Source organism: Sphaeramia orbicularis, chromosome 4, assembly GCF_902148855.1.
Source record: "Sphaeramia orbicularis chromosome 4, fSphaOr1.1, whole genome shotgun sequence".
Lineage (NCBI taxonomy): Eukaryota > Metazoa > Chordata > Actinopteri > Kurtiformes > Apogonidae > Sphaeramia > Sphaeramia orbicularis.
This window is the reverse complement of record NC_043960.1, coordinates 18,471,252-18,498,586: the sequence shown is the minus strand read 5'-3', so window position 1 is coordinate 18,498,586 and position 27,335 is coordinate 18,471,252. Positions and strand designations below refer to the sequence as shown.

General features: G+C 36.9%; 2 protein-coding genes across 2 annotated transcripts; one reads left to right on the top strand and one right to left on the bottom strand.

Annotated features, from left to right (window-relative positions):
• Positions 1 to 206: 206 nt before the first annotated feature.
• On the bottom strand, positions 207 to 10,212 carry bmb (brambleberry). Its single transcript, XM_030132562.1, has 13 exons — positions 10,174 to 10,212; positions 8,574 to 8,855; positions 7,798 to 7,926; positions 7,512 to 7,697; positions 7,108 to 7,330; positions 5,340 to 5,456; positions 5,067 to 5,246; positions 2,999 to 3,205; positions 2,763 to 2,910; positions 1,117 to 1,178; positions 919 to 1,022; positions 697 to 818; positions 207 to 609 (listed from the first exon to the last, which is right to left on the bottom strand). Exons 2-13 carry the CDS (start codon positions 8,823 to 8,825, stop codon positions 480 to 482), a joined length of 1,860 nt encoding a protein of 619 aa, XP_029988422.1. The 5' UTR covers positions 8,826 to 8,855; positions 10,174 to 10,212; the 3' UTR covers positions 207 to 479.
• Positions 10,213 to 10,564: 352 nt separating this feature from the next.
• pycr3 (pyrroline-5-carboxylate reductase 3) lies at positions 10,565 to 22,304 on the top strand. The gene is made up of 7 exons (XM_030132563.1): positions 10,565 to 11,363; positions 14,782 to 14,875; positions 14,958 to 15,022; positions 17,791 to 17,970; positions 18,519 to 18,731; positions 21,231 to 21,323; positions 21,423 to 22,304. Exons 1-7 carry the CDS (start codon positions 10,917 to 10,919, stop codon positions 21,627 to 21,629), a joined length of 1,299 nt encoding a protein of 432 aa, XP_029988423.1. The 5' UTR covers positions 10,565 to 10,916; the 3' UTR covers positions 21,630 to 22,304.
• Positions 22,305 to 27,335: the final 5,031 nt, after the last annotated feature.

Below are 27,335 nucleotides of genomic sequence, written 5' to 3'. Positions count from 1 at the left end.
CGGCCTCAAAAATAGTCTGTAGATATCAGCTGACCAAATTTATTTATTTTTTTATTAAATCCACATTGGCCTTTAACAAAAAAAAAAATTATATATATATATACACACACACACGTCAACATCTCACCAAGAGGTTAGTGCTCACATTTTATTTTCTCACTTATTTCTGATTTAAGATTTTTAGCTAAATTCAGCCATGATTCACTACATATTACACACCAAATAATTTGTGCCGTTTGTGGGAATAGTGTGAATGTTGGTGTTGGTTGTGCAGACTTTATATAAAAATGAAAAAAATGTAGTTAGAAATAATTTATTAACATAAAAACATAAAAACTCAAATAAAATACGTATATATTTACATGTGAAAGACTAATACTTTTGCAAACTTATGTTCAGGCAAAGCAGGCATAACTTAATATGAAGACCACCATTTAAGAACAGTTCTTTAGTGCTGTTTAAAGCAGAGGATGAGATCTTCAGGAGTTAATGTGGGAAGTGTGACCGCCCTCATGGACTCTACAGTACTCCTGTCCAGGTGCAGCTCTCTTCTTGCAGGCTTTCCCGTTTTTGGTGATACCACTGCACAACAGTCGACCTGACAAAGAACTGTGGACGCAAATGAGGAAGGGTTTAATTTTCTTTAGAGGAATAAAACCTAGGATGCAATGTGTCTGAGATAATTCAAGTACAGACCTGTTACTGATGAGAGATGGTGTAGGACTCGCACTTCTTGAGTCGTTTCCCAAATCATGCGAGTCATTCACTGCATCAAAAGCACCACCCAAGTTTCTCAGGGGGATATCATCAACCAGAGCCTGAAAAAGTACAACCACAAAATCTGTGATGCCTCCTTTAAATTAATAAGGCACAAACTTATTCCTAATGTTAACGTGAAAAAAAAAAAAAAGGTCTCACTGCTGAAATAAATGGCTGAGCTGAGGGCTGAGGAGTGGAGTGACTGTGGAGTAAATCTGGTATTTGTTTCCTGTGAGAGGGAATCATGGATATGCCGAGGTTACCTGTAAATTAAAGGATGGCAAGAAATCAGAATGAAATCACATTATCACTTATTTAATAGAACAGTGTCAAGTATTTTACTGTCCAATGTAAAACCTGAGATGAAGCCATCCTGGTTGAGCAGATCATCTTGTTCCTTGAAGCAGTCCTTTTCATGTCTGCAGATAAAGAAGGGAATAGATGGGAATTAAATACAAAGCATATATTTTAGAGTTGGTCAGTTTTGTATTCATTAATTTGTCCAATAACTGTAGGGTTGGCAGTTCGAATCCCGCTCTGTCCTCGTCATGTGCTGTTGTGTCCTTCGGCAAGGCACTTCACCCACCTTCCTTCCAGTGCTGCTACTCACACTGGTATATGAATATGAATGTTTGGTGGTGGTCAGAGGGGCCGTATGCCCAAATTGGCAGCCACGCTTCAGTCAGTCTGCCCCAGGGTAACTACATATGCAGTTTACCACCACCAGAATGTGAATGTGAGAGCGAATTAATAATTGATCCACTGTACATGCTTTGAGTATGTGTTCATAGAAAAGCGCTATATAAATCTTATCCATTATTATTATTATTATCATTATTATTATTATTATTATTACTAATCAAGATGTGAAGCTCAGCAATTCAGATTTATCCATTTTTTTGTGTAGTAATGGGTTCTATGCACTGCCCCACTACTTCCTGAAATTCAGGTGGCTCCTTTATTTCCTGTCTTTCACTATTGGACACACTGATTAATCCAGGTGTCTGCTACTTCTTGTTCTGACTACTGTGGTCAGGCACACCAGGATTAATCAGTGTGTCCAATAATGAAAGACAGGAAATAAAGGAGCCACCTGAAATTCAGAAAGTAGTGGGGATGTGCGTAGAGCCCATTACTTTAACTGAGATCGACAAGGTCAATGTTATCCAGTTAATGACCTTATCCAGACAATAAGGCTACGTTCAGACAGCAGGTCTTGATGCACAATTTGGATTTTTTAGTGAAATCTGATTTTTTTGTGTGCTTGTTCATATGACACATGACATGCAACTTCTATCAGTTTTGAGTATGAACTGAATGTGACCCTGGGGTGACCCGCATGCGCAAAACAAGTCCTGACGTAATATGTGACCACACAGGCACACACTCTGTTTATGGCAGTGAGTATGTTTTTCCTGCTGCTTCTTCTCATGGGATGCAGAATTGTGACATTTGACATTTCAATGATGTAAAGGTCAGATAAATGCGACCTGGCTGTTCAAACTGAAGTTGCATTGCAAAATATCAGATTTAGGACCATATATGAAAGTGGCCTGGGTCAGATCTGGAAAAAAATCAGATTTGTGCTGTTCAAACTGTCTTTAACAGATTGGATACAGGTCACATATGGACAAAAAAAATAAAATATAAAAAAAAAAAATCGAATTTGGGTCACATTTGCCTGCAGTGTGAACATAGCCTAAAATCAGACACATAGGCCTAATGTATTTTCTGTCCACTCTACTTTTTGTGCAGATGAGATGCATGTACAGAACACTGGTCTGTTTACACGCAGGAGTAGATCGACTTTCAATTGCATTATCTGGGTCTGCTAGACAAATAAAACTTTAATTTTAGTCGAGCGAAAATCTTTACATGCACATTTAAAGTCCATCTTAAAATGCAATAACTTGAGGCACTTTTGCCTACTGTATGAATGTAGCTTTAATAAGAAAATATTTTTTCAAACAAAAAAAAAAAATGGACACAAAAGCTGAGTTTACCTTTGTGGAGTGGAGGAAGGTGGAAATGAATTTTGGGATGAAACTGGCTTCTGTGGCTCTACAATCTCATATGGAGCAAGTGGGAGAGGGGCAGCTGGCACTCCCCTAAACTGGAAACACCCCCACAGCTGATTTATCAACCAATAACCTGCAAACATCATGGGAAAAACACACCTTGTACAACCTGTGGTAGATGAAGAAGAAGTTGATAACACAAAAAACATGTTGCTTTGTACCCAGAGAGAGTGTGAGCAGCAGCAGGCTCAGGCTGCAGAGGTCTAGCGCCGGCTGCTGGTTGACCTCAGCCATTGCGTTCAGTGGCACAGTGAACAGCAGCATGGCTCTAGAAAAACCTGGACAACGCAGGAACGTCAGCAGGACCGCACACAGCACAAAGTATCCTCCATGAGCAATGCACGTCCACATGGCTGACAGACTCAAACCTGGGACACAGAGAAATACAAGTCAATTTAACTATGACCCAGAATTACAAATGAACCACATGGGGCTTTACAGTCTACACAGTAAACACTGTCATCTGTCCTTCAACCAACTGTATATCTAAACTTTCCTAAAAGAATCTTAAATGGTTAAAAAAAAAAAAAATACAAAATTTAAAGTATAGGGCATTACTTCCAACTTCCTAAAAAAACTGAACACCATCATCAGCTTTTAACTGAAATAAGAAATAAATGCATTTTAGCAGCATACCAATGGCCAAATACTTCAACTGTAAACATCTGACTAGAACTGGTTTTAAACACATGAGTAGGATTTTGATTGATAGTGGATATTTGATGACTGACAATAACAATAATCCAACATTATTTGAGTTTACCCATCTTATCCCACTCTCGTCAATTTGTCTGGAACTCAACATTCTACTGGTAGATATCTAGGTGATTCTTGGCATGATGATTTTTATTTTATTTTATTAAGCTATTTTTTCCCTTCAGACAGATATTTTACTTGAAGCCTATATAGCTAACTGCAACTATTAGAGCTAAAGTCTGGTAATACTGACACTTAGTAGCATCTAACAGTGAGACCATTTACATGTCCATAAAAATGTAATAAATAGGAAATATTAGATAATTGGAATAATTGGATCTGACATATTTACATGCACTTCAGAATTGTGATAATGGAAAAACCCTGGTTTACATGATTCAGTCCATTATTATTATTGTTGTCAACTCCCTGTTATTTTCAAAACAAGTGGTCTTGTCTCGTTGAACATGGTGATGCCTACAGTTTTAGGATTATTTGTCCTAATACGGGAGCTGACATGCCTGTAAAACAGGAGACATGCTGCTGTTGTCCTTTGTTTATTCTCCATGAGGAGAAAATGACAGTTGGCTTTCATACAGCATCTACCCTTGTTCTAGACATGATGTCATGTCGCCTGCCTTTTTTTTTTTTTTTTTTTTACAGTTTTTATTTTTAATACACATGCACAGATGTAAAAGAACTAAATAAATCAGATTAATGGGTATATATTTGCATGAAGACATCTGAGTATTGGGGAGAAATCTAGGTGTGTTAATCTGATTTCTTATAATCAGATACCTGCCATTATCAGATAAAAAATAATCACATTATACTGCTTACAGGATTACTTGAATAATCTGATAACTGCAGAAATCAGATAATGATCGGCGTTTTAGTGTGCATGTAAATGGGTTCAGTGATGTTTCTGACTCCAACCCGCGGAACATCCTCTTTGCAAGTGTGTCAGTGTTTGGTCCAGCCTAGGCTACTGTAGAAACATGGTGAGTTTGAATGTTTCATTCTGTGAAATATTAAAACAATCACAACTTTGTTGCATGCATGCTGCAAAATAAAGTCTGTACTAGATTTTTTAAGAATGAAAAGACTGCTTCAGTGCCATATTTGCAATTATTTCCATTTGTTTCCCTCTCTTATGAACATTTATTTAAGTGGGTAACTGAAATCTCTAAGCCTGCTAGTGACAGGATCATACTGTATCTTAACTATACCTCCCGTCCTTGAGCCTATTTGCATGCACACCAAAACTCCAATCATTATCCAATTTGTAGAGTTATCAGATTATTCAAGCGAAACAGGAAACCGCATGATGTGATATGCTTTATCAGATAACGGCAGTAATCGGATTATGAGAAATCGGATTAACACACCTGGATTTCTCCCCAATACTCTGATGTCTTCGTGCATGTAAACCCCTTAATCTGATTTATTTCGTTCGTTTTATCTTTCCACGTGTTTAAAAAAAAAAAAAAAAAAAAAGGGGGGGGGGGGGGGGGTGTACATGACAGCTCTCACCCGCCCAGCCGAGGTAGCCCTGGATCATGTGAAGCCTTTGTTCTATCCTGCTTTGCATTTTATCGATGTAGTGCAGCATGACTCCCAGTGTGCTGTTCATTCGCTCCAGTTTGTTCATCAGGTCAGAGTAGTACTGAGAGGTTTGGTCCTGATACTGCAGAAACTCCAGCATACTGTGGTCTGATCGCACACAAGGAGAAAGATTAGAAAATTAATACGGCAATCAAATGAGCTACAGATGTAAAGTGAATATAGATGTGTGATGCTTATCACCAATTTTATGGTAGACATCTTGAGCTTGGTGTCTGACGTCTGCCAGGTCTTTCACAATCGCCCGGTGACTTTCTTGCACCTCAGAGCTTTGGCTCTGCACATGTTCGCTCACATTTTCTGCAGAGAGAAAAGTGGAATATTTCTCATTGACCGACAATAAAATATGCAGTGTTTCCTGTGGAATTGATCTGTTGGTGTGGCAGTGTGTCATGGGGGGGGGCTTTCATTTTGCATTTTTAAGGAAAGAAAATAACTACACTGCAACAGCATTTAATAATAATATTTAATAACAAAAATAGTATTAATTATTGAGTCATGATACACTTAATGACAGTGCACAGGTTTTGTCTAGGTGTTTTTGCACATTGCATGCAGCGTGCTGGTTTTACACCCGTATTATTTTTACCTCCATTAACTGTGTAGTTTTGAAAATCCAAATCAAGTGAAATTTACTATAGTAAATGATAAATAAATGGGGTAAATTCAGTGCAACAGGTTTCACAACGGGACGTTAACACTGACAAGAATATGGTTGCGCATGCCTGAGGGTTTGGAGCATGTGCATAATTCTTAGGGGCTAAAAAAAATATATATACAGGGGTAAAAACTTTACAGTGGCACGGAGCTTCTTATTGAAAACAGAAGGCCTGTTATATATTCTGTGTAAGTCTAAGGTGACGGTGATGATTTTTTGTATCAAATGTGTGGTGTGGCAGCAAGGATTTTGCCGTGGCCATGCACCACAGCAAAACAGTCACAGCCACACACACACACACACACACAAAAAAAAGTCTGAAACATTTCTTAATTAAATCAAGCTCACGGGCTCATTTGCTACTTGGGTTTATTCACTGGACTTTATCTTCATATCGATAAGTACATTTGACCAATTCAGCAACTATTATGTTCACATTGTGAATACGCAATAAAAGGAGTTGTTGCAAGATTAGAAAATTTGGGTGTTTTGTTTTGTTTTTTTTGTTTTTTTCACATTTATACAACTCAAAATTCTGACATGCTGGAGAATTTCAGATTTCAGTTTGAAATCATCACTATTTTAATCAAGATCAGATGTTTTTTTTCCCCAGATGAACAGTAACAGACTCCTTAAACACCATCTGCTTAGCACAGTTTATAACCTCCCTTAGCTCTGCCCTCCCTCACTGATGTGTCTTGTTCATTTCCTGTCTCTGTCTTCTTTGTCCAGTTCTGGTCTACGATGTAAAGTGTCCGTGACAGGCTCTATTTAAATTTCTATTATTATTATCAACATCATCATGATTATTATTATTAGTAATAATAATAATAATAATAATAATAATAAACTGGGCTCTTTTCTCATGATTCAGATCTGTTAGTTTTCATAGCTTCATTCAAAGTTTCTGCAGTTTTTAACAAGTTAAAACACTATTTTCACACTATAGCTGAATCCTAATTAACCCAACTCTAGTGGCTTTTTAAAGGTGGATTTTCTGACTTCCCAAATTACTTATTTACACTTCTTTCTCCACAAGCAAAAAACTTAAATGTTTTCTTGCAAAAGGTGCAGCAGTCTTCAATCAAGCATTAAATCAAGGCAGTTAAAAAAAATTTTGATTATTGTATTATAATTTATAATACAATAATTTATATTTATAAATCATGGAAAACCTATTAGAGAGGCACAGTTGTTCCAGCTTATGAAACATAGTTCTGAAGTGGTGAAAATATTCAAATTTCAAGAAACTTGGTTACAGATCTTTTTAAACAAATGATATAAATCTCTCACCTATTTGCTGTGTAATGCCCTGAATGAGCTGGGCTACCAGCTCCTGTCCGGAGGCGATGAGGGCCTTCTCCTGGCCCAGACGCTCCAGGTTGTCCCGCATTGAACTCTCCATTTGCTCCTGGCCTTCATACAGTTTACCCTGTTGGGCTTGTAGAGCACTGTGACCCTCCAGCAGCTTGTCTAAGGAGGCTGCCGTCATCTGCCTCAGCTCCAACTGGCCCTCCTATCACAAAACCAAAAAAATACACACCTCAAGCAAAAACCAAGTAACTTAGTTCTTCTGTTCTTGATTTGCTGTGTCTAGAATAGCAATGCTTATCTTATTACTTTTTTTTTGGTAGGATACCTTTGTGTGTGTTCATATCCACGTGGAGCTGAAAAGGCCAAAGAAAACCACATTGTACCTTGAGTTCTTTCATTGCGTCGAGCTGGTTGGTAGCTGTGGAGATGAGCGCATTGACCGTGTGTTCCGCTCTGCGCCGGAACAGCTGCTGACGAGTGGCGTAGCACACTGAGCGTGCTCTGTTGCTCACTATGTGGTAAGCATTCCATGTGTGCGCATCCATTTCTGCTGTACACTCTTTTATAGTCTGAAACATCAAATAAGATCAACATAAACAAATGAACATTAAATTAAAAAAAAAAAAAAAAAAAACTTTTGTGAACTTCAGTTCTAAAATATGAAATTACCATTTCCTCTGTACAGGCATAGGTCCTGCGGCCTTCAATCTCTGCCTGGCAGTTAAACAGCACAACTCCAAGCTTTGCGAGCTGCTCTTCTGATAGGCTGTCACAACTCGACTTTAGCCGGGCAACCACCTAACAGAGGAATATCACAGTGTTTTATCCACATGTGACAGACAATTGACTAAAGAAGATGAAGACAACTGTAAATGGTTAGTAAATAGGGCATACATAACACAAATCTGAAATGGTATAAGTATGTTAAGACGAGTTTGATCTGCAGTGGTGGATAAAATTTTTCGCAATCTCAAATATTATCATGAAATATTTGTGGACAAATGTCTTTTGTGTTTCAAAAGGTGTGGCTGCTTCAGACAGACACAAACAACTGCACATTTTTTTTCAATTGGTAATTAGAATAAATAAAACTAAATTCTTAACAGTTTCTACATGTCATGCCTTAAATGTGTTTAATGTGGGAATTATCTTACTGAAACATCCTTTTTTTTTTTTAACACGATCGAACAGTGCATGTGCAGAAGGGAGCAGGTTGGTTCTGACAATGGCACAATACTTTGACAGTTCAATGACTTAAGAGTGACTCTTAATGTAATATATCACAAATGCAAGGAGTGTCAAAAACCTTTTTCCACCACTGTATAGTTTTAATGGCCAATGTGATAATGATCATTAAGAGCTGATCGTTCACAGACCTCTGAATAACGGGTCTGGACTTAGATAAGAAAATCCTGAATTTTAAAAGGACAGATGTTCATTATTACCCTGTGATGACAGGTGTCTAATGGGCTGAGCTCCATCTGCTTTGCTTCCGCCAAAAACCTCTCATCAGCAGTGGCCATTTCGAACTGAGCATCTTTTACTAGAAGAGTAGGAGGTACGGCTGCAGAAGGGGAAGCTGCTGCTGGAGGAGCCTCTGTTTTCCTCAGCCACTCAAAGAGGCCGCAGACTGCAGGACACTGAAGGAGCAGCAGGCCAATCAGGAGGAAGGTCAGGTGGAGCAGGACATGACCCATGTCTGCTGCAATCCAGACAGACAGGTCAAACTGGAAGGTAAAAATATGCCAAATATCTGTTGTAGATGTTGGGGAAAAAAAGCAGATAACAGAGTAACCACGTAACCGGATTCCAAATCATTCGGTGAAGCTGGAAAATATGTCATTTTAACATTTTGAGGAAAAATAATATTAAACCTATACAATGCAGAGAGTTCACTACTAATTACAGATCTCCACATAACCGGATTCCTGCTAACCCACACTGAAACATGCAAGACTAAAGCAGTAAATATGTGAACTGACCATGTATTTCTCAGTACATGTAAATATAGGCCCTACATTTTTAGGTAAAGGTTAGTATACTGGAATTGGAATATTATACAGATAACCATTATTTAATCTCAAAATGTATTGAGGTGAGGGCCTTATTTGCAATATATCCAAGAAAACTGGAAAGTATTGATGATAAAAACAACACAAAAACCTAATAAATAAAAATGTTATTACACTAAGAACATGGATAGTCAGTGGTGATAAAAGTAAAAACAATACAAAAGGTTAAATAAAACAATCAAAACCAGTATAATACCACTATAAAACATTTAAACGAGCCAAAATAGGTTTTTTTTTTTTTTTTTGCTGCTTTTCCATGTTGCAGCTGCACATTGTGTGAAACTAGATTTTACAAGATCAGTACCTGCAATACATATATATATATATATATATATATATATATATATATATATATATATACATATATATATATATATATATATATATATATATATATATATATATATATATATATATATATTTTTTTTTTTTTTTTTTTTTTTTTTTTTTTTTTTTAAATGGTGCAGGATTTATGGGTACTCATATGAAGAAGATAATAATGCAGTGATGTATACATTAAACAGAATTAAACCAAGGAATACAAGCGATTTCTGCAAATATCAGCGAGTTTTCAGACTAACAGATGAAAAGGGTGAAAGCGGACACTGGATGGCGACATCTGCAGAGCTACAACGTTGAATGGAGGCTTTGCCCAGACATGTCTCCAGTAAAGCTTCACCGGAGCTCCTGATACTTTGCATGAAACCCCTGCACATATAAATGCCAAAACATATATAAACAAACAACTTAATTAAAAAAAAAAAAAAAAATCTAATCCCACGTTAAAATGCACTGAAAAGTGTCGCCAGTGCTTTAAAAATGGAAAATAAAACTTTCATTTCTGCACGTCACCATTTCAAAACAACTTTTTAATATTTATATATGCAAGAAAAAAAAATGTTATAAATATTTTCCCCCATGCACACGTTTCTTTAATAACATATACATATAGACAGAGCTATAAAATTCGTACCTGCTGTTTAATTTTGCAGAGTTCGGGGACAACGCTCTTTCACACAGCTGATTGAAATAAATTTAATGTTTTTTGTCCACCTCTTCTCCGCCCAACACGAAGGGTGGACGGCCAATGGAATTACTCGCATTTTTATGAGAGGACAGACGTTGGGTGCGTTTGATTTGACGTCTCGCTTGAAGCGGAAAGATGCTGTGCGGAATGCGAGCAGGAGACACCGCCCACCAGGTGCAACGGCGGGAAAGGAGAAAACGATCCAACCCAGAGTTCAGCTGGTTGGTGTCGCGGATGCTCCCGAGTGCCACATCTGACAGGACTGTTGATCTTAATCTGCAGTTTTGCAAAACCTTGGACATCTTCAGCACTAAAAAACAAGCAGGTGAATAAATGTTGTCGCAGCAGCAGCGTTTACCGGTGTTAATCAGTCCATCGCCCGGCATCGTGTTTATGTCACTCCGTGTTACTTTATGGTTGTCCAGTCAACAAGAAACACGTGCATTGTATTTCTAATCTAATCTGTCCTGGATTAATTTCGAGCTATCCCTGAGCTAGTCGCAGCTGCATGGTAGAGATTACTGATATCGTGGTTTTTTACTATATCAAATTTTTACGCCCAGAAAGGTTAAAGATTTTTAGCTAGCACCAGCAGCGTTCAGGCATGCTAGCGCCTAATTAGCAACCCGTCCGTTTGAACTACAGCCGGGCTAAGGTTTATAAGCTAACCGGGCTACACCGCCACAACAATGGATGAATCCGGGATAAAGAAGCAGAACTGGGACGTGAAGGAGACCGAGCTGTTTCTGGAAATTCTAAAGGAGCTGGACATGAAGAAGTGCTTAGACGGTAGGAAAGTAAGGAATAATAAGCTGTTCAAGGTGGCGCACCGGAGGATGACAGCGGCGGGCTATCACAGGTCCGTGGACCAGTTAAAGTTTCGTTGGAAACTTCTCAAAAGTGCGTATTACAAATGCAAACGGGAACCGGACTCCCCAGCCCCGACTAAGATCCAGGGCTGGTGGCGGTACGAGAAGACTATGGTCGCCATCATGGAGTCCAGACACTCGCTGGTCGGAGCCGGGGTCAACTCAGACAGGAACGATGAGGTGACGGAGGACTCTGACGGAGACGCGTCCATGCTGCACTGGCCGCAGCCCTGTCCGGACAATTCCACTCACAACCTGGATTTAATTGTAGGGGTGACCACCGTGTAGCTTTCATTCCATCTGTCCGTTTCCCCCGTGTGTTGTGCATGCATTCATTGGCAAACTGTGTGCCTATTGTGGTCAGTGGTGGAAGAAATCCTTATATCTTTGCAGCAAAAGTATCTGCATCCAAAACCTTATTCATCTATTATTTATCCTATTATTAAGAGGGTCACAGCTTTACACAGAAAAAGACTGTCCACAGCGAAGGATATTCCTTAAATTAAAAAAAAAAAAATGCATTTGAAGAAACTGTTGTATCATGATGTTTCCAATATATGCAATTTTTTTTAATTTTTTTTTTATCAAGATCTTTTTTATTGAAGGTTTCTCGGTATAATACAGGTGCAGTGCTGAATGGTCCTTACAGAAATCTTAAGTAAGCATGGGTGTATGTATATCAGTCACAGCTAGCACCATAGAAAACAAAACACAACAAACAGGCTGTACATAAAAAAAACCCTCCTTAGTCATTGCCAGTGCACTAGACAAAGTAAAGGATCACTGTCACAACAGAAACCTGCACTAGGAGTAAGTACAAAGTGTGCAGTGTTGTTAAACTGCACCTAAACGTCAATCATTTACAGGGTCTGGAATGTTTTTTAGGAAGAGACCCCACACTCTCTGGAATTTCCCATGTGATTGCTGAAGTGAGTATCTAATTTTCTCCAGTCTTAAGCAGGACATAATGTCTTCCAACCCCTGTGCATGAGTGGGAGGGAAAGCATCCCTCCACCTGAGCAGGATGTAGGCAATTATTTAATTAAAAAAGCCAAAACTTGCACTTTCCTGACATATCCTGGGTCTTAGGAGGTTAAATATGTTGCACAGTTGCACCAAAATCTACTCGAAGTATTAAAGTACAGAATAACATGTTCTTCTGCATTGTAATTATCATTATTATTAATGTAGGTAATAAGGGTACCTATATTACAATAGAGCTGTACAATTTGGTGAAAAAAAAGTCAATTGTCATTATTATAGACAGTATTGTGGTTATCAAGGAGAATGTGCACAGCTAATGATTCTGAAATGTTCTTTATTTCATTTCTTTCAACACTAGAATTTAACAACAAATTGCAGGATCTCTCACTTTGCATATTTTACACATATCTGCTCATTGTCACTGAATCCAAATTATCACCTCACACACAGCAGCCTTTTGCAATTGTGTATTTGCATAAACTGATATAGTGATTGTGATCAGATTAATTGTGCAGCTCTGGTGTATGCTGTCGAGATGAAGCGTGAAGCTTCCCCAGCTTCACGATTCAGATGCACAGTGATTCTCTGATGCTCTATTTTCTGTGTGGCTAGCCTCAGGATGTAAATATTATAAAAATGAAACTGAAGTCCCTCTGCATAATGATGTTTATATTAACTGGTCATTTCATAATGATGTACACGCAATTGATCTCTGAATGGATAAATTTCCAAACCCTGCTCTTGGATTTCTTCATCTTTATCACAAAATTATAAGCCATTGAACAGTTCTGTTAAGATTCACTGTCCACAAAGATGGCATCACAATACAGCAATTCTGCAATACTTGATACATTGCAAGATAATCTGCTGTGATACATCATGCATCATTGGGAAAATCCCTTTAAAAAAAAAAGGCAAAAAGCAGGAATTATGTATTTATTCCTTGTAATGTGGTGAAACAGATGAAATGTACAAAGGGGTAAAGAGTCTTAGCTTAATGCCTCTTTAACACTAACACACAGACTGCGGATTCAGTGTCCATACATTAATACAAGTAGATTTGACACCAGTATATCAGTAATGTATCCCAAGAGAAATCCCATATTAATATTATCTCCCACTGGCAAACAAGTCTGTAAAGTAACTGAAGTAGACTCTGTTATTCAGATGTGAGCCGTGATTTCAGAGGGGACTTGTAGTGTTTCATTTCAAGCTTAATTTCACGATTTTTTTTCTGGCATCTGCACTAAACAAGCATGTTTTCATCCAGAGATTAGCATTTCTCTGTTAGACATTTTCACTCTTTCCAAAAAATTAACAGCTCCTATGTTTTAGGTAATACATCAGCCTAGTATCTTAATGTGTATTAATACTTAATAATAATACTTAGGCATTTTAATACTAGGAATTAGTTTTGATCTCAATTTATCAAATGCATGTAGTGGAGTAAAAAGTACAGTATTTGCCCCTGAAATTAAGTGGAGTAGGCATATAAAGTATTATAAAATTTACCTCAAATATATATTTAATTATCACTGCTAATTTTGACCATATTACTGTTTTTGGGGTTATACTCTGCATGTTTAACAGGTTCATTCAGGAAAGGCCAGTGTCGTCCCTGGAGTAGACATACCTCTGATAATGATCAGGTTTAGCTGAAACCCTTTATTCATCCTGGAGCTGCTGCTGCTGCTGAGTCGGGCTACGCTGTGAAGTGTTTCTGCTAGACTGATTTGATTGGATTATTGTGTCATGCACAAATAACATGCCCCACTCATATTCTGTCCAAATATATTCTGTCAGAATACAGACTGAAAATGTTAATTTTGTAAGAAAATAATGGTTATCAAATGGATCTTAACATTAGATGGATTTACTGGTAATGCTGCCTCTACTGTAGGTTCATTCCTGGCTTGGAGCTGCTTTCTGAAATGCCACCATTTTAAAGTCGTCAGGTAGAAACTCAGCTTCAAGCTTCATGATTATATTTTTCTTTCAGTCAGACCTGTTTTCTTGGCTGTTTAGATTATCTGTGTCATGAAGCGACTGCATAACAAACATGCAGAACAGCGGAACTCTGCTGTGACTGCAGCTAAATGGTGGCAAGGGCGAAATCTGATTATTGACAATAATCTGTCAGGCAGGATTCACCCAGTTATCTGATTTTTCCTGATAATCTGGTTTCATCTGGGTATGTTAAAACCACAAGTGTATCACAGTCTACAGTCTGCCGCTGTGACCTCGGTATAACCATGTTTGTTTGTTTTTTAACATGTTGTCTTAGAACCAAGTATTTTTCAATCAATACGTTGTGATACATCACTATACCTGTCACAGCATATTCATTTTTGCAATATTGAGTCCTGCAAACATTAAATTAATATGTATAGAATTTTTTTTTTCTTTTTTTGCTCAAACATTATGTTGTTTCATGTCAGATGAGGAATTTAGCAAAACTGATTTTTATTCCACATCCAACTAATAATGATACTGAATACAGTAAATGAAAAGAAAAGGTGATGCTTCCTCAGTTACAGAAACACCATAACTGAAACAGGATGATTGAACAGAATTTTGTTTTCACTATTTGTTGTCATGATTTTGTCGTTGTGTTGTAGATTTGTGCTGTGAGTCCCCCCCCAGTAGTTTGATGTAACTGATAAACTTTTAATGTACTTTAATCTGTGCTTTGGTGTTTCAGATCAAAATGGACCCTGAGATGGATACACAGCTGAAGATTGGTTTCATCGGTGCAGGAAACATGGCTTTTGGTATAGCAAAGGGCATATTGTCAGGTAAGTTGTTGGGTATTTGTTAAAATAAGGCAGAGCAGGTTTAAGCAGAGGATGTAATGTTTTGCTATTACCTCTCTAACAGGAAACGTTCTTCCTGTAAATGTCAAAGTGAGTGCACCATCCTCCAGGAACCTCGGACGCTTTCAGGTACCGCCTTCCACTTTTTATCGCTAACGGATCCCAAAAGGATTTTCAAGGCTAGGTTTTTATGCTGGAGTATTAGGACTGCTACAAGAATAAAGTCATAATATTACAATATATGTTGAGAAAAACTTAAATTTTTTAAAGAGAAAATGGCTTATAAGGATGAGAGTTGACAAAATTCCCACATTTTTTAAGAAACGTACAGTTATAATTACATTATTCTCATGATATTATGACTTAAGTATTATCAGAATCTTGTTGAAATCACTTTTTTCCTGTAAAACTGTGACTTTTTGTCTGTAAATATTACATTTTTATGAAAACATTACAAATTTATCGTAATTTGAAAAAAAAAAAAAAAACAGTGACTCTAAAAAATATACAAAATTTAATTCTTCTAACATGGCAACTTTATTCTATTAGTCTAACAACTTTTTTGTTGAGATATCAGATTTTTTGTTGCCCCTCATCTTATGACGCAAAGTTACTCTGTGTGATCAGGTTTCCTATGAGTGGAGCACTGTTGAAAACCAATCTGTAGAAGGCCTAACGTTGACAAACCAGTGTCAAATGAACCTGGAGGATGATGTAATGATGCATGTTTTCGGTGCAATACCTTGAGCAACATCACACAAATTATTTATACTCCACTAAACACACAACTTTTATCGATTATTCATGGAGTATCTGAAGCTTTAAGAAGCTCTTTAACAGTTCCTCATCATAGTAAAAAAAAGAACAATCATTGATCACGACGCAGAAAGAAACAATGATTCCTACTGATAAAATATGACTTTGTAATCTAAATGGTGTGCTGTATTTAGAAAGGCTAACACATAAATTAAAGAACAGCAACAATATAAGTTTTTAATCAACCTCTCATACTACAAGGTGTTCAGTAGTCATAGGAGTGATATTTTGCTTTTTAAATGGAATTATGCATTTTAAAACATTTCCCTGTGGTCTACATAAACTGTAAATGCTATGCTTGGGTCTGAATTCTTCATTAATTCAACTCCACAGGTCCATCTTCAACCCTATTTCTGAGTAATGACAGGAGAAAGGTCGTTTTGTGCGCTGGTCCTTTAAATCCAAATGAGCCTCTTAACGCCCCACCCCCTCCAGGATGTTGACCATGCTTTCTGTCCCGTTCAGCCACTTGTGTTCGTTAATACAACCAACAACTGAATATTTTAGGTAATCAGGTTGAAGTTTGGACATATTGTCAGTATGAACTACAACCACTGCTGCTGACAAATAATTATGGGGCACTCGGAGAAATGTTCACCTGTTGACCTTATTTGTACAAATGTCATGACGTAACTACTTCTGGACAACAAATTAAGCAGGAATTAAAACGGGTTGTAGAAATCCACTCGATTTTTGCCAAAATGAATATAAAGATAGCTTTTGCAGCACCTGGAGGGTTCAAATTCAAACTTTTGGAACTGTGTGGGCCCCCAAATACACAAATAAATGTACCAAAGACTAATAAAAGTGAGTTTAGCAAAATATGACCCCTTTAAACATTTTGACTGTTGAAATAGATTGGAAAGACCAAAGATAAAGGTTTGAAATTAGTGTTCCTAACCCTCCTTACATAATTATTGTTACTTTTATATTTGATAGCATCTGCCTGGTTATCCCATCCCTATCCATATTAATTAGATTATGATGATGATGATTATTAGACATTTTTTTAATAGAAATGAGCAGTGGCATCAAGCATTGTACATGAGTTCTCTATTGGCTCAAACATACACCCCATTTCTATCAGATTTCCAGGAGCTGTTATTACCAGGAATGTATTTACCTGGGCAAAAGAATTCCTCGTAGTGAGGCTCAGTCGTTTGGAGTTGCTTATTTGAAGTCCAGCTGAATTTCTTTTGAGTGTATTGGGCAAATACGTTTGATGAGGTCCAGGCTCTTTGGAGCGTATTTGCTGAATACACTCTTTAATGTATTCGGATGGAGAGACAGATGATTGCAATGCACTTACAGCAGTGAGATGAATATGCTCGGCTCAAGCCAGATGCACTCATAACAGTGTATTCATTTGGAAAATGAAGCCAAAAAAGATTGTATTCAGCAAATATGTTCGACGAGGTCCAGGCTTATTATCCAGAGTGTATTCGGGTGGACAGACAGATTATTGCTATGCACTCGTAGCAGCGAGACAAATACGCTCGGCTTGGCTTGAGCTGAACGGCAAATGGATGTCGCCGTCCATCTGCTTCTCATCGTTTCTTTTTCCTTTTTTGCTCCATTTTGCTCCATTTTGCAAACGATCACAACACAAATAAGATGAAGCTTGTAAAAATGGAATAAACAAGTTTGCAGCCACACACTGGTGATAGTGAGTGAATGTAAATGTAGAATGTTGCAAGTATTTTTCACCAATCAGCGTTCTTGAGCACACAGCCCCGCCCCCAAGGATTCTGGGGAGTCTGAAAAGTCCTGCCTCCCTATTTGGAAGTTTTTTCAGGGAAAGATTGGAGTTCAAGGTTTTTTTACCTGGGTAATTTCGATGGAAACATGCCAAGGTTTTTCAGAGTTCCTGGTAAAAGTTCCTGCAGTTGAAAAGGGACTATATTTGAAAAGAGAATGAAGTAAAAACTCATCTATGGTTATTAAAAATGCACATTTCTAGTTGGTGAGATGATTGCATGTATGCACAACTACTGTCTTATTCATTTAAGTTTACTGTACTGTTCAGTGATGGTAAAACATTGTTCTATGGCGATGTAAAATTTTTACCTCTTACTTGACAGGAAATGGGCGTTGCCACCACACATTCCAACGTAGAGGTGGTCTGCGGTTCAGATTTAGTGTTTGTAGCTGTAAAACCTCACCTGGTTCCAGTTGTTCTCAATGAGATCTCTCAACACGTCACAGACAGACACATTATTGTGTCTGTTGCAGCAGGAGTAACACTAGCGACGCTAGAGGAGGTGAGTACTGAATGTGTAGTGGCTTTACCTTTAGCTAGTACTATGGTGTGAGAGGTTCAACCTGTTGTATTTTTTGACGCATGTATGAATGAATGTCTGGATGGTTTTCTTCGTCTTTGGATATGCCAGTCTATTTATTGACAAATATCAAGTCCAAGCGTTCATTATAGGTTACAATCATTGTTCTATATACTCTCTATAGATAAACAAAGTAGGCTGCTAAGCATAAAAAACACTGAAAACACTAACCAACTTGATTTACGCTGTGGCTCACGGTCAGAAAATTGCTTGGGGCTGACCTTACACACACACCGCCCACCTCACACAGCAGGTATATGTAACCTTGCAACACCCATGATAAATTGCACATGTGGTGATCATCACAGCCACACCCACTGAACAATCATTAAATTAAGGTCAAAACAATAAAGAGGAATAAATGAACAAAAATGTCGTTTGGCTCCAACAAAATGTGTAATGTAAACACAAGGTTAGTGCCTAACTGTGATGATGAACACTCTCGCTTACTTTTTATTTTCGCTTCCCAGCTGCTGCCAGAAAACTCAGTCGCTATCCGGCTCATGCCAAACCTTCCGTGTGTGGTTCAGGAAGGGGCTCTCTTGTTCGCCCGAGGCTCCCACGCCAAACCGGAGGATGGAGCTCTCCTGCGCTCATTACTGCACCGATGTGGTTTGGTGGAGGAGGGACCTGAGGCCTGGATTGACATCCACACTGGAGTCAGTGGGAGCGGAGTGGCTTTTGTGAGTGTCTTCTCAATTCCCTGAGAAATCTGTGTATTTGTTAGGAAGTCTTATTATTATTGTTATTATTATTATTATTATTATTATAGTAAAAGCTCCTCAAAACAAGACAGCTGAGAATGGGAAATAGCTGTGTTTCCATGGACACTAATATTCCAACAAAAATCACAACAAAAAAGTCTGGTTGAAAGGGGCTGTGTAAACCTTTGATAATCTGTTCTATTGAAATATTACTACCTAATACCCACACAAATTCTTAATTTTTCTCTAGTTGGGATGAATACTAACAGTGTAACAGACGAAGTTGATCTATGATCCATTAACATCATTCTCCACAGTTTAGGACATGTGATGCATGGATGAGTTGAAAGATTAATTATAGTCTAGGCAGTATGTGACACATAATACAGAACCTAATAGTAATATTAATTGTAATAATAAGTGGTGTCAAGCACAACAAACCCTGCCCCTCGTACATATTTTGCCCATTATAAGTAAATGGGAAGATTTTAAAAATTCATAAAAAACTTGAACTTTGACCTGCTGTTCCCAAAATGTAATGAAATCCATTCTGGCTCACTGGCACGCTGTAAAGTCAGTTTGGTATGAATTCAACTAATAGTTCTGCGGCTCCAGACATGTGAAATTTCGCCCATTATAAGTAAATGGGAGGAAAGAAAAGATTTTAAAAATTCATAAAAAATGTAAACTTTGACCTACTTTTCCCAAAATGTAATGACATCTATTCTGGGTCACTAGCAATCTATAAACCCCATTTGGTATGAATTCAACCAATAGTGTTGCTGCTAGAGTGTTAACAAACAAATAAACCAAACCAAAAACAATACCCATTGCCTCCCCTTTGGGGGGCGGGGTAATAATAATAATAACTAGAAAAGCACTCGGAGAGCGCAGACCTCTGCCAAGGTAGATCAGTCCCTCCCCGATCACCAACAAAATTTAATTATTTGTTCCTTGTGCAAGGATCAACATTTCCTGAAATTTTCATTCAAATCCGTCCATACCTTTTTGAGTTATCTTGCACTCGGACAGACAGACAGACAGACAGACAGACAGACAAACCAACGCCTGCAAAAACATAAACCCCCTTGGTGGAGGTAATAATAATAATAATAATAAGAAGAAGAATGGATTGGTGGATCCAACACCATAATGTGAGATATTATTTTGAAGTTGTACCTTGACTTATGAGTGCACCAACTTGCAACATTTCCGAGGTATGAGCTGTAGGTATCTGTGACTGAAGGAAGTGGGGGGGGGGGATATATATTCTGCCAGCTACAAGAAAAAGTTATGGTCAAATTAGATGTGTCACTAATCCAAACCAAGCACAGGTTCTGCTGCATTAAGACCAGGAAGGATTTAAAGTACAAAACATGTCAGTATATTACATTAGAATTGTGGTATAAAAAGAAAATATGTGTCTCTCCCCTCCTTCTGTAGAGGATGGTTCAGTGTATCCTCTGTTTAAGGAGACACTAAAGGAAGCATTGATTTCCTCTCAGTTGCATTTAGAATTCTGACCACTCTCATCATGGCTGAAATAGAGATACTTCTGGGTAATTTCACACAGATAGGATCCTTCCTAAGCATAAGGGACTGATTGCACCCATTGACTCAATATAAAGCAGGGTTGTACAAAATTCAGAATTTAATTCAATTCAATGAATGAATTTGAATTAGAACTGACTCCACCTTCCAGGATGTTGAATTAAATTTGAATTGGAATTCAGAGAAATTCTTTCTTATCACATATCAGTGAGAATGTACAGAGCCCATAAGGGCACATTGAGAGAAAAAAGTTCCGACACTGACATTAAGTAAACATTCCCTTAATGTTGAATAATTAGCAATATTTCATTTATATTTATATTCATTTCAAAGTAATCATTGTTTTGGTAAATGCAGTTATCATTTATCAAAGTACTTCACAGGGTAACATTGTTGTTACAGTTCCTCAAATGTTTTGTCATTGAAGCGGCATTGTTCTGCTCTTAATATCTTACCGGCAACACTGTTTTATAGAGTATGTTTTTAATGTTAATTTGTGATTTAAAAAAATGAAATAAAATAGGCCTATTTACTATAATAAAGTATTGTGTACATAAAGTCCATACAATATCTGTATGAAATTCATGTTGCCATCATGTAATATATACTGTAAAGCTTCATTGTTAAATGCACCTTAATTATGTATCATGAATTTCTTTGAATTTCATGGAATTCCAATTATACTTCCTGCAATTTGAATTTGAATTGCAATTCCATGTCCTGTTTGCAAATTTAATAATTGAATTGGAATTTAGGGGTCGTTCTCAATTCAATTCTGAATTTTGTACAACCCTCATATAAAGATGGATGTCAAAATGCTGTTTTATGCTAAGCCAAAATCTCAGCGTAGTCAGTCCACAGACCCACTAACCCAGGTTCCAATGCCTGTGCTGCTTTTATACAGTTCTTTGTGTTTCCTCTTTTCAGGTGTATCTGTTTGCTGAAGCGCTGGCAGAAGGAGCTGTTAAAATGGGCATGCCCAGTGCTCTAGCTCACAGCATTGCAGCTCAGACGGTTCTGGTCAGTTTTACTGTTTCTGCTTTAATAACGCATTAATATCTTCAGAGTGTAAACACAGCGCTTGAACACCTCCTCCTTACCCTGTCGTCTTTGCTGCAGGGGGCTGGACGTTTGTTAAGAGACTCTGGGAAGCATCCGGCTCAGCTTCGCTCTGAGGTTTGCACCCCAGGAGGAACAACCATCTACGGACTTCACACTCTGGAACAAGGCGGCGTGAGGGCGTCGACCATGAGCGCCGTGGAATCCGCCACCGAGAGAGCGCGGGAGCTCGGCCGCAAATCAGCTACAGCAGGGAGCAGGAAATGATGGCTGCTGTTTGCCTTTTACTCTACGGACTTAAAGCCTAACAACAAACTTCACTCTGGGGCTCAGCATCGTCATGAATCACTATGAAAAACAGGACTGAACATTAGTTTTCTTCCCTTTTATTTTCACCTGAACAAATGCAGTTCATCTGACCTGAAAGATTTGTGATGAGCTGAAATGGCTCGCTTTTTAGTAACAACAAACATTCTTGATTACATCCATAGTCTTGGATGTTATGATTAAAGTAATATATAAAATTGAGGGTTTTCTGAATGAGAACATGCTGAATGAGAACATACTGGTCATTACTTGAAGGGGAAGACCATATACTATTAATCTGTAGTATGAATCAGTCTGAACTGGCCAGTATTGGGTTGTTATGTGCATATAATAAAATACATGTGTCTTAATTGTGCAGGTGGAATAAAACAAAAATATAACTTATTATTAAATGTGACCAGATGATTGGGATGAAGAATGACTGCAGTTGTGCAGCTGCATTACAGTGATCATTTCTGCCCCAAGTGTAGTTTTTACCTAGTTACAGGTTTTGTATTTAATACGGTGTTGTGAATAGTATTCTGATCTTCATTGCCAATGATGCACAAATCCAGTTAAGTTCCCACTGGCGGGAGGTAACTTAATCAAGTGAATCCAGAAATAAACACTGAAATCGCCAGTCCTGTGTGGTCGTGGGTTGGATAGATCTGTCACTAAACGTCTGAGGTTCACAGATGGTTGATGAGGATTGATTAGAATCTCAGTTAATTCAACTTTATTATAAACTCAGTTCAGATGAAAAGACATTACATAGAATAAATACTGCAATAGACACTGATTAAAATTAAACAATGGCAAAAAATATTTATGGATCCTAAAAAGAGACTGCAATATTTCTGTATTATTAAGCACAGACATAAACAAATGTATACATGAGTTTTCTTCTGAACAGTTTTAAAAGTATTGGCAACCACAAAAATTAAGTATCATCAACAATGTTCTCACATAATCATTACGAGCTACATAAACTCCCTTTAAGCTTGCTTTTCTGTAGTTTGACCACAAGTGTGCAGCATAGAGTCATGTACAATCAAGACAATAGTTTTTGTGGACCTAGTAAAAGACACTAAATATCTTCATCACTAGTTTTTTGCTCTGTAATAAATGTCCAAGACATCTGACCATTTTATATTCAGAATATTAACTGTAATTTTAGGAAATTCTTTGATTCAGATCATGTCAGTCTTCTTACAAGCATTGTATTAGACGTCATATCCTCTTGAGACCCAGCAATGCATTGTTGTCCTCTGTCAAACTTTTGTCTCCTACAGTTTTACTTAAAAAATATTCACCATTGCAAAGGATATTCCATTAAAAAATAATTTTAAAAATGTATCTGAAAAAACTGTTGCATTTTGCAGTTTCAAATCAAGACAATTGATGCAAAAAAAAAAAAAAAAAAGCAAAAATGTTCACTTTCCTTGGTCTCAGGAGGATATAGATGGTGGACATGAACCAAGGACCTCATGAACTTCCACATACATATTATGGTTCCTTAGTGTGTTACAACTCATACAGGCAGTTTTATGAACTTAATGTAAACATCTCTTGTCCTTGTCAGACACCCCTCTAGCTTTACATTATGTTGAGATGTTTCAAAAAATCAAAATGATCTCAAAGGTCCACGTTAATTATTTCTATTCACATATTAATATCAATAGTGTTTGCGCTGCAGTCAGCAAACACTAAGGCCTGGACCAAGAGTCTAAACGGACTTTAATCTGCAATGTTAGCGGCCCTGAGATGGTAACCTGTCGTATCTTTATGTAAGTTTCTCTCTGCAGATGAAATCTTTTAACTTGGTTAGTAGTTATAAGCAGCACCACCAGAGGATTAGTTCTGCAAAGGTTCTAAACTGAAACATAATCAATGCTGGATATTAAGATTAAAACAAAGTGAAGGAGTGAAGAGAGAGAAAAAACTATAAATCTACCCCAGAATGAACAACTCATCCTTCAGTTAAATTGACACATTTGGAGTTCTCACTAATCAGAAAGGAGATGAAAAAGTGTCATCTGAAAAGGACTTAATACTGTTAGATATAGTGAAGTAAAAAGGTATAAAATTTACCTGTGAGATGTAGTGGAGTTGGAATGTAGAGCTGTATAAAATGAAAGTACAAGCAAATCAGCTTTATGTGTTCTCAGTTTTGGACACATCACTTACATGAATGTTGCCTTGTCTGTCTTCTGTACATCACAGTGTTTTACATTTTAATGAATCTTCCTGTACCCGTCACCCTACACTCTATGATCTGACTTTGAGGCCTTCATTCAGCTTCAGGAGACAACATCATTATCGGGTAAACTCCCATCTTATTAGTGTAATTTTCACCGATCAATAGCTGTTACAACCTTCATTCCTCTACACAGCCTCTATACAGAGTTTTATACAGAAGTTAGTAGAACAACGGTCTTCTTAGTCTTAGAATATGTTACAGCTAAATGTATTTGTCTCCTGGGTGAATGTAAAACTCTTTTAAGAAGCTGTGGAATTGATGGATTTTGTCTCATGTCCCTTTCCTTCTGTTTTTTCATCCTTTTTTTAATTTTTTTTATTTTTATTTTTTTTTAATCTGTGTCCCATTTTGTGCATTGACATCATGCTTAAGTTTTTGGATTTTGCATGGACTGGTGTGCCCTCTTGGCCAGGTCTCCTTTGAAAAAGAGATTTCCATGTTAAAAATGTAGAAGAGAAATAAGTGAAATTTTAATAATATTATGCCTGTTACTAAATGTTTTGTGCCACTGATCTGTAAGTTGTAATGCGCATGTGTAAATGATAAATTAAGGCATAATATTGTTAAAATTGCATGTATTTTTCTTAAATGTCAGTTTGTTCATGGTTTTTAAAGTATGGTTTGCAGATTTTTCATAATGTGATTTTACTGTTTTCACTCTAAAACACAGAGAAAAGTTTGGAGGTGACATTATTTATAAGTTATTATGTTATTATTTATCTGGTTTGGCCAGTTTGAGGTCAAATTTGGCTGTATTGAACTGAAATATGTTTGACACCATTGATTTAGAGGGATGTGAAATGAATCAATTCAGAAATAAACAACTAAGTTAAAAACAAAGTTGCTCTGCCAGTCATCACTGTGATCACAGGACAGGTGTATTTTTCATGTGAAGCACAGAAATTACATTTTCGTACCAACACATCAGGTCGAGAAAAGTTGAGTTTTCTGTATTTTTGCTTTTATATGTGTGGTGTCACGATCGCCGAGTGTCCTCCATCCAACAAGTCAGGGATTATGGTGATGTTTGAGGCCTCCGCATGTACTAACATATGCAGGCATGTGCTATGATAAGTAATGGTTTGGGCTTTTTGACATTAACCCTTCAAGTGCCAAACAACTACTGGCGACCAAAATCATCTACCAATATAAAACATTTAATAACTTTAGATCCACTAATCCTATCAATCCATGTAAATAATTGGTGTAAAATACAGTTTGTCATCTTTTCATGGTCATCAGATATGATTCATTTGGATGTTTAGAGGCTCTGTAGTTACAGTGGAAATACTGTGATCTTCTACAGCGTTCATTCACCAGTTAAACCCATGGAGTTGGATCAATGACAGTGGATGGACACACTGGGTTTATGTTCAGTTAATGATATATTTTGTTGAAAAAGTAACTTTTTCTTCATTTTTCTCTGTTTCTAATATTATGACAATTCACTTTAATCTGAGCTTTTAAGAACATCTACACGATCAGTCAATCAAATTTGGGAAATTACCTGATTTTTATTGAAGAAATGCAAAATACAAAGGATAGAATTATAATAAATGGTGATGAATTGCTTAAGAAAAGTTAGAGAGAAAAATTCATTTGGGAACTGCCGGAAAAGTATCACCGGGTCTTTATGGGTTAAATAATTGGCTTGATTGGAAACAGCACTATGCAACTTTAAAAAAAAAAAAATAAATTATGGAATGTCCTTTGCAGTGATCAGTTATTTTATTATTATTATTATTGAGTAAAGCTGTTAGGCTCTTTTCCCCTACAAAGCACAAAAACACATTGGATGATATGACTGTTTTGAAGTAAATCTGGTAGCTCTGAGACAAGTAAACCATTCTCTTATTAATTCTCAGAATTTAACCTTTGACTGTATCCACTAAACTACAGCCATCCAGTTTTTTTTTTTTCGTTTTTTTTTCTTTTACTTTATTTATTTTTTCTTTATTAGTTATTCAGACTTTTTCACTACCACTACCTGTTTCACTACTTTTAATGTGGAGTCATTTTACTTTTTTTTTTTCCTCAACTTCATTCATCAAAATCTGGATGTACATTCTAAAGAATTCCATAGAGAAACACTTTTTTTTCCAGACTGAGCATCAACATCAAACTTATGCTGAACAGTATTTGTAAAGAACATTACATATTTAAAAAATGATTTAAAAAAGTGTAATTAAAAAAAAGAATGATAATAAAATAAATAACACAAATAAAGTCAGAGGTCTAATCATGGAGTCATTTTACTTGTAGACCATTGATAACACACTGAAAACTGAAGGTAGAACTTTCCTTCTATCCGAGTATTATCAGTGTTGAATTAGTACTTTTTAGTACTTTTTTTTTTTTTTTTTTTACTTAATTTATTTATCTTTATTAGTGACTCAGACTTTTTTCACTACTACTACCTGTTTCACTACTTTTTTTCTGGAGTCAGTTTACTTTTAGACCAGTGTTAACACATTGAAGACTGAAGGTAGAACTTTTTTTCTGGACAGAGCAACAGAGAAGACCAGTGTGCTCATGGGCATCATATGAGGCATTGTATAAGTACCATTTTACTTCTGAAACAAGGCTATTTATTAGGCTGCAGGATTGTATTCAAGAATATTTATTAACCATAGATGAATCTAGAATTTATTAATAAAAGTAAGTCATATGTAGGCCTACATGAATTTGTTGAATACTAAACCTCATGTCTTGAAATGTGATATCACTGCCCTGTTGTCTCCCTGTCGATGCGAGTAACTGCAGTAAGCGCCTGCAGTTATCCACTGTAGATACTACTTTAAATGGCCAGGACTGGGTGTCCATCATCAGCAGGTTTCAGGTTGTAAATCTTTTAGATGGTTCTTACATCTTTAAACAATGTCCTGACTCAGGTGCAACACAGAACTGATACCAGTGCCGCTTTAGATAGTCTTTCATTTATTTTTTTCTATAAAATTTGTATGTTTTTGATTAGTTTCCACTTGTACTTAAACATTTGCTCCTTAAGGTCTTGTTAACTAATTCTTTGTTTAATACAAGTGATCACTTAAATCATTCAGTGATTAATTTCTAAGATCAATCTAACAACGATAAGTAGTACTCATTATATTAATAGAAATCATAGCAAAATAAATGAAATAATGTCATGTTAATTAATTTAATTGTGATACTAGTAATAATTGTAAAACTAATAAAAGTAAAGGTTAATAAAGTATCCCTTTTTTCATTGATAAAATAGCAGATTAAATGGTCATGATACTGCTTTAAATGATAAATGTAACTTTAAATGTTCTATAACATTTATATTCCTCTTCTGCATTCGGGAAATCCCACAGCAGATAATCAATAGTGACTGTGGAATGTTCACATGCAAATATGCAGATTACATTACCAATGACAAGCCAGTC